A 16,535-nucleotide genomic window follows, 5' to 3' on the forward strand; every position below is an offset into this window, starting at 1 on the left:
ATAAATGCAGGTGTGCGTTATGATAGAGAAGCGGAGGCCAGAAACAGCAGTTTGGAGTCTTCTGTGTGCAGTGTCATTGACATTGGACATAGATGAGACCAGAGAAGGAGACAAGGCAGTGTAGGCAGAATCTAGGGGGGTGAACACTTAGAACACTTTTGGGGGGACCCCGAGGGAAAGGGGGCAGAGTTGGGAAGGGAGCTACACGCATATTCGTAGCTCATCTTGAGCTTCTCCTGGGCCAGGCCTGGCAACAGCCATTTCGTGAGGACCCTTGGTCCCTGTTTGTGGGAAGGGCACCGGAGACCCAGTGGGGGTGCCGTGCTCACGGGGCTGGGGCTGGGGGACCAGGTCTCTCCGCAGCTGACGACGCACAGCTGCGTCTCTCTCCCCCTCTGGCCGTGACATGCCAGGTGGCCCTGCAGACACTCCCCATTCCTGTCCCCCACAGGGGCCGTCCAGGTCTGTGCCCCTCCCTTGTTTGTCTCCCTCTGTCACTGAGATTGAGACCCTCCGGGTGAAGTGACGAGCTGGCAGCTCCCAGGGACCCGGGCTCCTGAGAGGCCCCGGGGGTCATGGGGCAGCGCGAGGGTGGCGGGGGTTTAAGCTCAGCAATGCTGGGCCTCTGACAAGTGCGGGGAGGAAGGCCAAGCTGTGTGTCTCAGAGCGTCACCTTCCCAGGGTGGGTGTTGAGTACCTGCTGGGGCGTGGGCACTGTTCTGGGTGTGGTGGCACCGGACAGAGAAGCGTCCTGCTGTCCTCGAGGTTCCATTCCAGCAGGAGGAGGCAGGAGTGCACACGCCCACACATCACGGAGAACTAGGGCCGGGCAGTGGACTGGGTGGTCGGGGGGGTGTATCTGAGGAGGTGACCAGTAACCGAGGTCCAACTGGGGAGGCAGCCTTGTGAGGGTTGGGGGGCGTGACAGGCAGAGGGAACAGCCAGTGTGTGCAGAGCACATGGCGCCAACGCAGCATGTTGTGGCCCCAGAAGGAGGCCGGCATCTGGACCACAACAGGGGCAGGGGATGGTGGTGGGCGGGGAAGGCGCGGACGGCGGCGCGTAGGCCCCTCTTGGAATCAGGAAAACGGGAACCCAGAGAAGTTAATCATTGCCCTCACGGCCCCACATCAAGTACGGGGCGAGTACAGACCCTCTTTTAAATCCAGGGCCCCGGTTGTTCCACGGTGTCATGCTTCCTTCTCTGGAGCGAACGTGAGTTAATGGACCAAAGGCTCGGCCTTGAGGGGAACAGTGGCGGCACCAGCAGCGTCCCCCAGGCGGGCGCGACCCTCCACCGGCAGTCCAGGCGTCAGGCCTGCCACCTAGTCGGGGTTCGCAGTGACACAGTCGGGGCGGCTCCTGGGGAAGGCCAGGTGCCCCAGAACCCCTGCCAGCGGTGTCCACACCCTGCTCCCCGAGTGCTGATTTCTTATCTCGGGCGCCCGAGATTAGGGGGAGGGCGAAACCTCTTATCTTTGATTTTGCCTGTTTATCTTCTGATGCGCCGTTTCGGCTCATTTGTTTCCAAGTGTGATGCAAGTCCACGCTGCTGCTGACCAAGTGACCGCCTTGCGCTGCTGGTGGACACGGTGGGCATCTTCAAAGTCTTCCCTTAAGCAAAGACTCGTCTTCAGAAGTGACCTACTTTGTAATATTCCCCAGGCAGTTTTGCATTCTTGGGGGGGTGGAAAATCTGCCGTGTCCCTGACACCTTCCCTGACCTGCTGGGGAGCCTCTCCCCTCCTTGTGCTGGGGTCTCTCCGAAGCTCTGCTCTCATAACCTGGGTCTGTGAGTCTTCGCAATGAAGGGGGAGGGCGTGCGGAGCGTCCGCCCCCCACCTTCCAGCCTCGCGACCTTGCTAAGCCATTGTCATTTTTGGACGCGTTTGGCGGGGAGGTTTAGAGCTGGGGTTCTGCATTTGTCAGCTGTGTGCCCTTGGGCAGTGGCCTTTCTCGGGTTCCTCCTCCGTGGAACAGAACGGGAAGACTGGGTGCCAGTTTGGGGAAGTGTCTGGCGCAGAGAGGAGCCTCGGTGAGAGCTGGAGCCTTCCTCCGGGCTGTCTGCACGAGATCCGACCCGCCGGGGGTGGTGCGGAGGCAGTGACTCAATCCTTGGTGGGTGTGCGGGCAGGACGGAGGGGCCCGATCCTGCCAGTGGGCCGGCCTCTCTGGGCTCGGCTCATGCCGGATACCAGGAAATGACCCATCAGCAGGTGTTTTATAATGACCATCTTGACAGCAAACAAGTTCCCTTTTAGTGTGGTCCCTGGGAAACTGACCGGCGTCGAGGCGAGCCCTGCGCCGGGCTCCACAGCGCGGTGCACGGCCCAGCCTGCGTGTCTCCCGGTGGCGGCCGTGAGGCTGAGGCAGCTCTCCGCCGGTCCATGGGGCCTGGCTGGAAGGGGAGCGTTCTTGGTTCTTAGACAAGGGTGGTGTTTGTAGACGTCACCCAGCCCCCAGGTCCCCGCGTCTCCCCTCGACCCCTGTCCAGAGTCCTGTGCGCCCCCTGCCCCACACTGCCGCGTGGCTGTTTCCACGTGGATTCTTCTGCTGTCACTTCACTCCTCTGTGCCTTCTGCCTGCGTCCCCTCCTCCTGCTCTGATTGTCACCACTGCCACTACTGTGTGCCGGACTGATGTCCCCGGACATCACTCTTCCTGAGTCACTCTGTCCTTTGGAACAGTCAGCGGTTTCCCTTCGGCTGCTGTGTGAAGGCCTCCCATGTACGGCAGAGCCCCTGCCTCCCCTCCCAGCTCCGCCTCTCACGGCCCCCACTTTCCGACCGAAGGCCCCCCACTTTCCCACCCACGCCTGCAGTTGGGTGTCTCCCTCCCCTCCCCCTGCTGCTGAGACGCCTCTTCCTCCTGATGAATCAAATTCTGCCTGTTCCCCCTATTCTGCTGCCTCGAGATGAGTCACGCCAGCCTGCCGCTGAGGCTTCTTTCTGGGAACCAAGGACTTAATTGTTCATTTTCTTCGTTGGCTGCTTAATCACGTATTGCTTCATGTCGTCTCCAGTTTCTGAGTGGCTGGACTTGACCCATCGTTCTGGACATCCCTACACCGTCAACTCCTCGGGGCCAGGGGTCATTTCTAGTCTGTGGGTCCCCAGAGCCACGCCAGTGATACAGGGAGGGACCGTGCAACGCGTACTCTTATACTGTTCGATGACGAGTTGTTCTGAGAGAGAGATCTCACAGAACTGTAAGATGAACGTCGCTAAAGACTTCACTGATTCTTTGCGTGTGTCTGTTTGGAAATGCCGGCCTTGATCAGCCCTGCGCATCACCAATCTCACATCAGAGCTGCCTGTTCAGGAGAGCCCGCTGCCAGTGACACGCGGTGGCCGCTGGGCCTCGCACTCCAGGGGGGGCAGGCTGAGTGCGGCCCCCTGTTCCCTCGGACCCAGGCCCACCCTTGCTTGTGGGGACAGACCTGAGTCTCGTCCAAGCTTTGATTGAAAGCACGGTGCCCCAGTTAGGGATGGGGGGAAGGGTAAGAACACTGAGAAAACGGTGGTCCATGCCGGCCATGTCTTGCTTGTGTGGTGGTCTTGCTGCGGCAGGTGAAAAGGTAGCCCCTGAGGCAGATTTGGAAGTGGCCTTGGGAGTGTGGGGCGGTGTTCTTCTTCAAGTGCCAGTGGAAAGGGGGCTCTGGGAAGGGGAGGGGCATCTGGTCTCTCTGTCAGGTCCCAGGTGTGATTTCTGGGTCTCCGTTGGGTGGCGTGTGGCTCCTGGAAGGTGCAGATGCCGAGGGGTGCAGGGCAAGGGGATTCAGGAGGAGTTCTTGGGAGTTCAAGGGACTTTGCATTCAGAGGTGGCCAGGCCAGCTGTCTCCTGAAATACCTGTCACACTGCATCTCCCGGTTGACCGCCTGGATGCGAGGGACGTCACTGACGTTCGCTGTCAGAGTCTCTCACCCACTCTGAGCACTCAGTGTGCATGTGGGTAACTGCCCCGAGCCGGGGGCTGGAGCCCGTCTCCGCGCCTGCCCCGTGGTCCCTCTTAGGTCACGCTCAGCGCGGGGTCTTCTGTCCAGGAGCTTCGCCCTCATTTCAGATTAGCTGTCACGTTCTCGTGAGCCACCTTCTCGTTAAAGGACTACGGTTGCTTCGAGAAAGAGCCGTAACTCCTGCGGCATGTGTGGTAACCACTGAATACACTGTCTCTTCTGTGAAGAGCCCGTAAGAGCTTCTCCCTCTCGCTCTCTGCAGAGAATGTGCCGGAGGACCTGCGTGAGCCCTTCTACACGGACCAGTACGACCAGGAGCACGTGAAGCCTCCTGTGGTGCATCTGCTTCTGTCGGCCGAGCTGTACTGCCGGGCGGGGAGCCTCATTCTCAAGAGCGATGCTGCCAAACCACTCCTGGGCCACGATGCGGTGATCCAGGCGCTGGCCCAGAAGGGCCTTTACGTCACCGACCAGGAGCGGTTGGTGACCGAACGAGACCTCCAGAAGAAGCCCATTCAGATGGTGAGTCCTGTCTCGGGGTCACTGGGTCAGCAGGGCGTGCCCTTGGGCATGGGCGGCACTGTGTCACGAGCTTGAGGGTTAGGGTTGCACCAACTATGCTGGTGAGTTTCTGCGTAGCCGGTGTATCAGTGCCTTTAATGAGCGGAGCTCCCCCTGCAGGGCACTCCCAGTGACGGACTTGGAGCGGCCAGAGGATGGCTGGCGGGGGCCTCGCAGGACCATCTCTGTGGACAGAGCCGTGTGTAGGTCAGCCGCTGGCCGCTCCAGGCTCCTGTCCCACTGCAGCTTCGGTTTTCCGAGGGCTGGGCATCCTTGGAGCGGTGTTAGGAAGGACAAGGGTCTGCGAGTTTGGTGAAGCCCCACTCCCCTGCGAGACCGCCCTACGTAGGAGCAGGTGTGTGTAGGAGAACACGCCAGGAGACGCGTGAGACTAGGAGCCCACAGAAGGGCGGACAGCGTCGGTCCCGCAGCCTGGCCCTTGATGAGGCGATGACCTACTTTGCTGCCTATTTTTCTTCTTTAAAAAAAAAAAAAAAGATTTCATCCATTTATTTTCAGAAAGGAGAAGGGAGGGAGAAAGAGAGAGAGAAACATCAGTGTGTGGTTGCCTCTCGCATGCCCCCTACTGGGGACCTGGCCCACAACCCAGGCATGTGCCCTGACTGGGAATTGAACTGGCGACCCTTTGGTTCGCAGGCTGACACACTCAGTCCACTGAGCCACACCACCAGGGCCTATTTTTCTTTTGAACAACCCGATTTATTACTTGCAAAAAATAGAGACTAATGTCTTGAGAAGAATTTAGGTGGTGACTTGGTTACAGATTTATAACGGAGTTATTAAGGGTAACTAAGTGTCTGTGAGCAGGTAGCTTGCAGCAACGGCTCCGGCTTCGCCCACGCTCTCCCTCTGATTGTTGGGGACGTGCTTCCCGGGCCATCCCACGTGCGGACAGCTGGCCGGCTCCAGGGACAACAGCGGCTCTCGGTCCCAGCCCCTCCCGGGAACCCTGCACTAGGCGCCGCTCACAGGCGGCCCAGCACCTGCGTGTTCGTGTGCCGGGAGACGTGCGTCAGATAACCTGCTGACCGTCTAACGGGAGCAGCTCACCCGGGACACCGACCCGTGCGTGTGGCGCTGCAGATGCTCGCGGCACCGCTCCAGTGTCTCCCACACCACTGAGCCGCCGATGGCCGGGGCACGTCTCAGCCTGTGCTGGCAGCACCCTTCCGGGGGCATGGAGCCGGCTCCCCCGGCTCGGGCTCCAGCGTGGCGGCCACGGCGTCTTGCCCGCTGCAGCCTCTCAGTTGCTGAGCTCCTTTCAGTTGCATGCTCTTGGTTTTCTTCATAATTCGACTTAAAGCTTCCAACTGCTGGGATATTGATTGGTAGAATTACTGTTTTTCTAAGGCCTGTGTGAAAAAATTTCCTGGAGTACGAGTGAAAACTGTGTTTCATGAAGTAAAAACCGCAAACAACTTTTGCCAGCATAGGAAATGAGAGTGGACATTTATAAAACTCAGTGATTTAAGCAAGTGTGTGGGTATATAGTGTGTGTGATATGAAATGAGATGGAGACTTTCGTATGTGACTACGAGCTGATGTTTATGATTTAATCAGATCTTTTTCGGGCAAGGCCACCCAGGAAGGTCTCCGCCGCCAGCGGGTGACAGGCATGGCCGTTTTCTGCCCCGTTGGCACGGGGGCACAGCAGCCACGGCGAGGGGGCGGGCAGGCCTCAGCGCCACGGGGAAGGCCACCACGGTCAGGCTTGCTCAGGCCACCGCGGCTGGTGCACCAGAGAACACGTGCCATGTCCTCACAGTCGAGTGTCATCTCCTCGGCGGCGCTGCTCCTGTGTTCAAGTCCCTGACGCCTCTGGGGCAGCTCCGCTGTCAGCGGCCGGCCCGCAGAGGCCGTGCCTGGGGCACCGTGCGGTTCGGTCCCCTCAGTCATCACTGATGCAGCGTGGTGGTCCCCGTGACAGTGAAGAGGGGACCTTCAGATGGCTCACTGCCCTGTAGGCTAGCCCGTGGTCACACACTGACTGCAGAGAGCCTGAAGCCGTGAAACACCGGCCATCCGTGTCACAGAGAGCTCCTAGACACACGGCTCCGACACAGGGCTCCGACACAGGGCTCGGCTGGTCTGTGCGAGGCCCGGGGTGAGCGGTGCCCACACACAACAAGCCGGGGAGATGGAGCTGGGGCGGCCGAGCGACCCCTGAGGTCAAGTTCCCCTGCTATTGATTGGCACTTGAGCAGGTGTCCCTCAGCTTGGGCGTCATTAGTGGTGCCAGGGAGGCAGAAGCACCCCACGTGCCTGTGCCTGGTGTGCACTGAGCTTGCATGAAAACCCAGGAGCCCTTCCCTCCTCACAGGCTCCGTGGCGCTGGCCCAGTGGGGAGCCGCTGTGCGCCTGCCGCTCACGCACTGAAAACCGTAAACCCACCAGGAAAGGCCGGATGTCCTGCGTGCGTGAGCGGCCGGGGGCTGCAGGCAGGAGGGCCATGGGAGGACTATTGCCTCCAGGCGTGGGGAGTGTGGCGGTCGCGGGCGGGGCCGTGGCGGTGACGGTGTGGAGGAAGACGCCACATAGGTCTGCGTGACTGGGACGCGTGGGCTGAGGGCAGAGCAAGATGACTGGTGGGGTGTGAATCATGTCACCTGGTCGTGGTCGTGGCCATGGCATTGCCCCAGGTAGGAAAAAGCGGGACAGGAACATCCCTCAAGGAGCAGATGAGCGTCCCGAGCACGTCCCAGGAGGGACGTTCTGAGGGACCGGCGACGCGGGTGCGGCTCTCGTCCTGAGCACGTGCCCTTTGTACCGCCCATGCAGCCTCGGCTCCGAGGCCTGCGTGTCCCGCTGCGGCCGCCAGGGGCCGTGGCTGGCGTTCTGCACACACGTGCAGACTCGCCAGAGCCCGAGGGTGACGCCCTGCCCTCGCCCCCCTCGTTCCAGAGCGCCCACTTGGCGATGGTGGACACTCTGATGATGGCCTACACCGTGGAGATGGTCAGCGTGGAGAAGGTGGTGGCGTGCGCCCAGCGGTACTCGGCCTTCTTCCAGGCCACCGACCTGCCCTATGACATCGAGGACGCCGTCACGTACTGGATGAACAAGGTGGGGAGGCGCCTGTGCTGCAGCGGGAAGACCCTGGGGCCTGGGGCGCCCGGGTCGCATGGGACGTGGGGCGGGATGGGGAAGAGAGCGGGGCGCGGGGCTGCGAGTGCGTCCACCTCTGAGGCCCTGGGGGAGGGGCTGCAGCTCTGGGTAAAGCCCCCGGGGCGGGGCAGGGCAGGGGCGTCGGAGCAAAGCCTGGCCGGGGTCTGGTGCTGCTCAGGAAAAAGGGAAACACTGACTGGCCTCAGACGTCCACTAGGCCAGGGGGACACGTTACTGTTGTGCGTCAAAATGAGGACAAATGAAATGAAAGCGAGCATCTGATTTAGAGTTAATGGCTGTTTAAAAATGAGCGTCCCTGTGGCCAGGCTGGAGCTGTCTGCCGCACTGCCGTCCGCGGTCGCCTGGTCTCGCAGGCGCAAGGGAGGCCAGCCCTGTGCCCCGAGCTGCCTGCGCAGGGGCGTCCTGGTTCAGTGGTGGGCAGAGCTCCCAGCCGGCGCCTGGGCACTGGGTGGAAGGTCACAGTCACTTCACTGACCTCTTTGGGGGCCTCCTGGCCTCGTCGTGAGGTTGCTCACACGGGGGGCAATCGCCGTGTGAGTCTCCTACAACTGTGATGCTGGGTTTGGGGCAACTTTTGCCAGCACATCAGCTGGACAGGTTTCGAGGAGGGTCGAATACTTCTTGTGTGTCTCTCACTCCTGGTTCTGGCGGTGTAGTGACGAGCCCAAGCTCAGCCGCCCAGGACGGCACACCTTCATTGCCTCTGTCACTCTCACCGTCTCAGTGCTGCCAGTTCACCGGCAGTCTGACTGTGGGGGGACCTGCCGGCCAGCTCACATGGTGTTGGTGTTAGCTCAGCAGGGCTGGCCGTGGGCCAGAGGCCGCCCTCAGCGCCCTGTGGGGCGGCTGATCCATTGACACCAGTGGGAGCATCTGCGGGCAGGAGGGAGATCGCACGTGAACTCACACATGTGAACTCACAGAGGGCACAGACGCAGCCCGGCGGCCCCTTAGTCCCGTTCACACTCCCGGGACCCATGGGGACCACATTATCCAAACCAGCCACTTTACAAAGTAGGTTCTGTTCACACTAGCAGCTGAGGCTCACAGGTGTCAAGGAATTACAGAGGTCACGGCTTGTGAGTGGAGGTGTGAAGTCTATCATTAATTCAATTGACCATCAATTAAAATTCCCCATGTTTTTAGCCACTGAACTGAATTTTAGGTAATTGGACAATTCTGAAAATTATTGATTTAAGTTAAGTGGATGATAGCCACACTAGTATTTTCTAGAGTGCCATTATTAACTAACTTTAACTTTTGTTATTACTAGAATGACCTTAAAGTCATTAGCTCAAAACCCAAAACTGTCTAAATATTCTCAATAAGCACTTTATGTACTAGCTAGACTGTCTGTCACCTGCATTGGGTTTGGGGCCATTTGAAAAATCTGCTAGAAAATAAGTTGACCTGGAAGAGTCCTGTGTGTGTGCTGCACACACTTCAGCGTGGCTTTCCCTCCCGCCCACACGCCAAACCCGCTGCGGTCGGGGCGCATCTGCCTCGCAGCTAAAGGACTGACCACGTGGATTTTCACTCCCAGTCCTGAAAGAGGCTGTGCAGTTTTCACTGAACAGACGTCCTGCGGCTTCCTGAGCATCAGAACGGGACCCCGAGCACCTGTGCTTCCTCCCCACTCCGGCCCCTTCCTGACATACAGGGGCGTCCAGTAGCAGTCACTAAGTTAAAGAGCCGATTGCAGGTTTCAAATGTAGCCCCCGGGAAACGCTGTGTCTCTGGCTGGGGCAACGACATGCTCTTCATGTAAGTGCCGTCGATATCTGGCAGCAGAGACCTGACCACAGCCTTTTGAGTTGCACGTTATTTTAGTCGTGTATTTGAACATGAACTCAAGGGAATGTTTTTGTGTTTTAAGGTGAACGAACACTTGAAAGACATCATCGAACAGGAACAGAAACTGAAAGAGCCCCACCCTGCGGAGGCACCGGGAGGGCAGAAGGTATGTGTCTCAGAGGGGAGGCAGGGCCGCCCGTCCTGCGGCCCGGGCACCAGTGTTTCGGGGCAGTGTTTCAGGACGGGTCCGTGCCGCCCTCCCTTGGCCGCTCTCGGTGGCGGTGCCTTTGCCCAGGGCAGACGGCCCGGCAGTGAAGACCAGGCGAGAAGTACAGCGGGAAGGCGGACTGGACGGTGGCGTCAGGAAAAGCTGTTGATGGCTGGAGCTGTTTTCTGAGGTTCTCTCGGTAAAACCTATGAACCGAGAAAACAGCTGTGCCCCGCCGTGTGGTCAGACCAGATGTTACAGCTGCAGTCCAGGGTGGCCGCCGTCCACGTGACTGTTCTGTAGGGAGAGAAGGGAGGCTGACGCACAGTCTGTCAAAGGGGTGCACGGCGTTTAGAGCTCTGCACGCAAGTCTGTGTTTGTCCTGAGACCAGAGGCGTTTTCTGTGGCACAGCGCACCTTTCCACCCGCCAACATGCGTGTGACGGGTGCCCTTTAAACATGTGCCGGAGTGTTGGACCTGAGGCGTAAGGAACCAAGTGTTCAGACTTCGCCTCAGGTCGGAACGACTTTAGCCTCTGCACCATCACCCGGTCCTTGTGCTCCTCTGGGCCACAGTCGGGGGTGCTGCTGCTGAGGGGAGGGGTGGGCAGGAGGGGAGGCAAAGCTGCCGGCTCGGCCAGCCTCGGCGAGAGCGCCGTGCGCAAGGCCCCCGGACCGGTCTGAGCTGGATGTTTGGGCGTCGCAGCGATGGTCCTGGCTTAGCTTGCGGACTCAACTCCACGAGTCCTGGGTGGGCTCCAGGTCCTTTCCCCGGAAGTTAAATCAGAGTGGACATGGCCCCTCCCACCACCCAGACCTCACCGCTCCCCCTGTCTCCGCCTTCAGCGTGGTCCCGCCCCCTCCCCCCCTTCCCCAGGCCTTCCTCATGAGTCCCTCCCTCCCATCTGGGGCAGGTGGACCTGTGCCTTAGAGATGGGTGTAGCCCTGCCCCCCAGTTTTCTCCTGGCTCTGATCAGGAATGAGGAGAAGAAGGTGTCCCCGAGTTGTCACTAGTGGCCTTCTCCCAGGACGCTGTCACACACACTGCAGAAGGGTCAGACTCCACAGTGTGGCCCATGGGTTGTGAGCCAAGGGCCCGATGAGCATTGCTCCGCGGGGATGGAGTGTTGTCTGTGTCCCAAACCGGCGAGACCCCTGGGCAGCGTGTTTCCGAGGGTGGCTCAGGCCGCATCCTCAGAGGTGGGGTGGTGAGAAGCGTCACGTTGAGGAAAATCCAGTTTACTAATGTGGTTTTCTCTGTTTTTTTTTCAAATTGCTCCTTTTGCTTCTGGTACTCCTTTTGATTCTGAAGTAGGAGACCTAGTTCAATTTGAATTTCAGATCAACAACAAGTAATTTTTGGTATGAGTTTTTTGAGTACCTTGTATTTCCTGTTTGCTGAACCTGGCAACCCTGCTTTAAAGATGTCTCAAGGTTGCACCAGCGACGCGAGGCCCACCGTTCAGTCCCCAAAGGTGGCCGAGCAGAGAGGGCTAGGCTGACAAAGAGAGCGGTTCCCCGCTGCTGAGCGTCCCGACCCACGGGAGGCACTGGAACCCTCTGGGCCCGGTTTCCTTTATCTGGGAAAATTTGCAGGTTGGATCAGATGGCCCCTAAACTCTGTGACTAGAGCGATTCTCCAAGTTCCCCACACTGTGTTCGTGAGCGTTCGGCACCCTGAGGCAAGGCTCGTGGACGCTGTAGGCTGGCTCTGTGGACGCCCACATGCAGACCCCCGGCAGGGCTCCCGGTGCTGGTGGCAAAGTAGGGCACTAGGTCACGGGGACACAGGAGTGTGGGTGTCCAGTGGGGGCTGGCCAGCAGGCCCTTCGGACACTTCTGAGGGAGCTACACATGCGGGTGTGTGTTCTTCAGTGCACGGTGCGCGCTCTCGGAGCCGCAGAGATGCGTGTGCGTGTGCCACGGCGCCCTGCCCTCTTCACAGAGTGGGGGGGGGGTTCTGTGGGGCTGGGTGCTGGACGGGCGAGCTCCGCGTGGGGAAGCGCATTTCCCAGCTGCAACTGCTTTTCCTTTGAAGGGTCCGCCTCAAAGTCGCGCACGCTGTCCCCGGCACGAGGGCGGCGAATGCTGTGCAGAGCCCGCACAGCCCAGGCGGGTTTCCGCTCGGACCAGAGCGCCCCAGCGGCTGGGCCCCGCACCCGCCCTCTCGTGCAACTCTGCTTCTTCAGACGGTACCCGAGACACCTTCCAGTCAGGGCTCTGGCGTCCACCCTGCTGGGGACAGGCCGCCCTGCCTGGGCCCCTTTCGAATTGTCCCAGCCCCTCTCAGGGAAGACGGGGCCCAGCTGGGACGCCTGTCCATCTCTTCCCCGAATGCATTGGACCTTTGACCTCTTATGAAGGGCATGGGCTGACATCCCAAGGACTTAGCGCCCTTCAGACTGTCTTTGGGAAACTCTGACTTCTAACCTGCAACGCCGTAACTGATTCGGTCGTCTGTGTCACACGTTTATAGAGCAGAGCGCGAACACTGGAGGTCTGGTACGGTGACTCCTTCTCAGATGCATCGCTTGGTGTGACCCCTAGGTTGACCTCGGGTTCCTTTTTCTCACCGTTATTTCAGTGAAGCGGTTGTGAGGACTTGACCTGCCGGACATAGGCAGCTTCTGTTTGGGGTTCTGCCCCTGAGGTTCTGTAGTTGCAGTTGATCGAGCGTGGGCGTTGGTGGTCAACGCTCGTTACTTTCTTTCCGGACACTGTTGCCTTTACAGGTAGCATGGCACTGGCCTGAGCCGCGTCCTTGTTTCATGGTCAACTCGGTGCAGCTCAGCCAGGAGCCTGGGTGTTGAGCACTTTAAAAATTCAGAGGTGGTTACATGGTTTTTTCTCCAAGCCGTATTCTGTGCAGAGGGTCGGGCCTAAAGAGACGAGCGTTGGCTCTGCCAGAGGTCTGCCTGCTGCAGCGGCCCCTCTGCCGGGGCTGCTTGCTGGCGGCGCCTGCCCGAGCCAGCGTGACCGTGGCGCCGACGAGGGGCGGCTTTCTCACAGCGTCCTGGCTTCTGCGTTCACTGCAGTCTGCCCCCACCTGTCATCTCTTCGTCGTTCCTGGGAACCGGCGAAGTCTTACTCGATGGGTCGCAGTCTACTTCTGTCCCCGTGTTTTTATTTTTCCGATAGACCTGTATTTTGAGCTAACGTCGGTTGGCATTTCAAAGGCCGCGGGAACTACGAACGTGGAGCCCTGCCCTCAGAAAGCTGACTGACTTAGCCGAAGTAATTCTGACGACTTTCCCCTTTCCCTTTGTTTCCGCTGCTTCCTCTGAAGTCTCCTTCCAAATGGTTTTGGAAACTGGTTCCTGTAAGTGTGCCCCGCGACTCCCGCCTGCCCTCTAGACCTGCGACCATGGCATGGCTCTTGTGTCTGGCTGCTGCCCTCATTCCGTGGGGGCCCGTCAGTCCTGCCTAGGTTGGGTTCTCAGGTGTTCGCTCCCATGTGAGATCGGAAGGTTTAGAAAACCAGCGAGGTCTGGGGCAGACGCTGTAAAAGTCATTTGACACAGAAGCCTCTTGCTGGCAGTCACAGACCGTCGGTAACGGGGTTGAAAAAGCATGAACATAGACTGATTAGTCTTAACAGCATTAGTAAAAGTGAGTATGAGTTGCATGTGTAAACTCTTTGTGTTTTTTAAAAATATTTTATTTATTTTTAGAGAGAGAGGAAGGAAAGGAGTGGGAGAGAAACATCAATGTGTGGTTGCCTTTCATGTGTCCCCTACTGGGGACCTGGCCTGCAACCCAAGCATGTACCCTGACTGGGAATTGAACCGGCAACCTTTTGCTTCACAGGCCCGTGCCCAATCCACTGAGCTACACCAGCCAGGGCAATTATTTGTATTTCAAAATCATGTTTTTGAAAGTATCATTTCCGGTCCAGCCTGAATCGTAGGGGTCACCTTGTGTGACAGACAGGTGGCGCCCTCTGTACCCTCACCGATACTGGCTCGGAGGGCAGACCATCCGGCCCCGTGGGGGGGGGGGGGGGTGCAGGCCATTCCGGGCACGTGGCCGCTGCCCACACGCCACTGCCCGTCCAGCCCGAGCGGCGCGCTCGCTGTTGCAGCCCCCGTGCAGACGGCTGCGTGCATTGTGCTCATGTGCGTGCGTGCATGCCCGTGCATGCGTCTGTTCGTGCACCCCTGTGTGTGTGCGTGTGAGTCCATGCACGTGTGTCCCTGGTGCAGAGGTGCTGCCCGGCAGAGCACAGGAGGACCAGGCGCACACGCCGGTTCTTTGTCCTTGACCCTGGGCGGTCAGCTGGCCTGGGAAGTGGGGCGAGTGGGCAGTTGGGAGGCCTTCCCAGAGGAGGCTGCTCTGTCTCTCCCTGGGAGGGGGAGGCCCTGGCCCGTGCCGAGCGGGCCCGAGGCCGAGGCTCCGGGTGGGTCTCCTCCTCCCACCCCCCCACCCACCCACTCGCCCCTTTTCAGGGTCGGTTCACGAACTGTCGGTGGAGGCAGTTTTCTGAGGGCTGTGAAGTCAGCGATCCACGGAGGCCGTGTGCGGTGCACGCACGGGGTGTCTTTCTGGGTGTCGTCCTCTGTGAGCTCGGGCCTGCCAGCTCTGGGTGGCGAGGACAGGCACTGGGTACCAGCGGGAGGGGGAGGGGACAGCGCCTCCCGCGAGGACGCGCTTGCTCTGCTGGGGCCACGCCCTCCGAAGGGCGTGCGGCCACACTGTGCTCTTTCAGGACGTTACGTGTCCGTTTTATTCTGACAAAGGTATTTTATCTCATAACCATACTTTAACTATCAAATATACAGACAAGAGATTAGATGAATTGGAAGAAAAAAGTTTTATTTTTAAAAACTCTCTGAGTAGCAATAACCAGTATAACCATGGGTTTTGCTGATGAAGTACCTGCGCTCACATTTTTCTGACGCCGCCCCCCCGCCCCCCCCCCATGTCAGGTTTCCTGGCTTCAGGGGGCTGTGGCTGGAGTCGGCGCCTGCCACATGCCCAGCAGCCTGTGTAGCACTTTGTGGCGTCTTGTTCGATCCTCCAGGATCAGTATGTGTGGCCTTGGGAAGCTGGGTGCCTTTATTTCTGGGCAGCAGAGATATAAGGCCAGTGAGTGGCCAGACCAGGACTTGAACCTGGCTCATCTGATTCAAGAGCTTGTCCTTAACCCCCACGCTTCAAGGCAGGCCTCGTGTTCAAAGAACTGCCCTACAAACCCATACCCAGTCTTCCCCTGACCAGGGCTTCTCCGTTTTTCAGGGGATGCAGAAGCCCTCGGGCTTGCTCTCTGCCTGGCCAATGTGGCCCCAGCGGGGGCGGCTTTTCCCATGTTGGAGTTGTCATGCTTTATTCTTGCCCCCTCACCATTCAGACGACAAGCCAGCGTCTCTCGTGATGCTACCGAAGGCCCTCGGGGAGCTGCTCCTGCCCACAGGCCTCCCCGAGGGCCGTGTGTCCCTCCCTGCCCCAGTGTAGACCGCGCTGGCAGGCCTTTCTGCCCCAGGGGTGCTTGGGCCTTGCCAGGGAAGGACCGCCCACGGAGGGGGAGCCCCCATTGAAGTCTGGGGTCGCATGCCCTGCAGGGGAGCGGACTGATGGTGGGGTGCAGAGCCCTCAGAATCTGTCCGCTGCTGCTTTGTACAGGAGCAGTGGCGGTGAGCGCGGGCCCCGGTGCTGCGGTGTGTGTGACGTGGGAGAGAGACAGTGTGGGCAGCCCTAGCTTCTCGTGCGGGGTGTGGTGCCGCCCTGGGGGGACACCCGACAGTGCCGGCTCTTCCCCGGGTGTCCTTGGCACCTCCTCACGTTCTTTCCCCTCCGACGTCCCAGGCTCGTTACAGGAAAGAGCAAGCGCTGCTGAAGCAGCTGCCCTGCATCCCGCTGGTGGAGAACCTGCTGAAGGATGGCGCGGACGGCTGCGCGCTGGCCGCCCTCATCCACTTCTACTGCCCTGGGGTCGTCAGGCTGGAGGGTGAGTGCACGTGGGTGTGCGAGCCGGGGGTGGGGACCGCGAGGCGGCTCTCGTTCCCCCGTCCCTCGGTTCGCGGAACAGCCCGCAGGGTGCTCGGTGCCAGGTCGCTGCGCGGGGCCTGGCACGGGGGTGAGGGCCACCCCAGTCACCGCCCACTCTCTTCCGTTTGAAGACGTCTGTCTGAAGGAGACCATGTCCTTGGCCGACAGCCTGTACAACCTGCAGCTGGTGCAGCAGTTCTGCCGCGAGCACCTGGCGCGGTGCTGCCACTTCGCCCTGGAGGACATGCTCTACGCCGCGACCTCCATCAAGGTGGGCCCGAGCGCTCGCGCCACCTGCCTCGCGGCCGGGGGGCCTCTCTGTGCGGGCTCACGACCCTCTGTGCGCGGGCTCACAGCTCTCTGCTTGTCTCATCTTTTCTGCACACCCGGCTGGCTCCCGGCCTCTCCCAACCGCAAAGCCACACTGACCGCCATAGCGCACGGTCCGTGGCACCCTCACCGCGGAAGGCCCCGCCCGCCCTTTTTACCCAGATGGGAATCGGGAAATGTTATTTCCACATATGTCCTATTATTGCCTTTCCTGGCACTTGCCTGTTAAAAGTTCCAGTCCTGCCTCTGATGGCCTCAGGAAATACAAGAGGTGTGTGTGAGGCTGTAAGGGCTGGGCGTGCCTGCAACCACGGCAGGCTGATGCTGCGGCTGCCTCGGCCCCGCGTGACCCAGAGGGAGGCGCTCCTCGCTCGGGCGCCTTGGGGCAGGCGCATTCTCCACAGGGCTGTGCTCACTGGCCGCGTTCCTTGCTCACCATGAGACGTGCAGCTGAGGCCTGACGTGGACATTTCATGACATCCAGCCTCAGGAGGCTGCGCGGCCCCCGATAAGGGCCCCTCGCGGCCACTTTCAGCCCCTCCCCTCCCCCCACC

General features: G+C 59.9%; 1 protein-coding gene across 2 annotated transcripts in view; it reads left to right on the forward strand.

Annotated features, from left to right (window-relative positions):
* The window catches only part of CAMSAP2 (calmodulin regulated spectrin associated protein family member 2), a 36,679-nt gene that overhangs the window by 4,407 nt on the left and 15,737 nt on the right, over positions 1-16,535 (forward strand). Inside the window, exons 2-7 of one of the 2 annotated variants that reach the window (XM_053659598.1) lie at positions 4,219-4,478; positions 7,440-7,601; positions 9,541-9,624; positions 12,953-12,985; positions 15,469-15,610; positions 15,783-15,922. In XM_053659598.1, the coding sequence (XP_053515573.1) occupies positions 4,219-4,478; positions 7,440-7,601; positions 9,541-9,624; positions 12,953-12,985; positions 15,469-15,610; positions 15,783-15,922 (821 nt within the window). The remainder of the gene's footprint in view (positions 1-4,218; positions 4,479-7,439; positions 7,602-9,540; positions 9,625-12,952; positions 12,986-15,468; positions 15,611-15,782; positions 15,923-16,535) is intronic. The other variant, XM_037160913.2, reaches the window with a different exon arrangement.

Source organism: Artibeus jamaicensis, unplaced genomic scaffold, assembly GCF_021234435.1.
Source record: "Artibeus jamaicensis isolate MK-2021 breed Jamaican fruit bat unplaced genomic scaffold, CSHL_Jam_final scaffold_754, whole genome shotgun sequence".
NCBI lineage: Eukaryota > Metazoa > Chordata > Mammalia > Chiroptera > Phyllostomidae > Artibeus > Artibeus jamaicensis.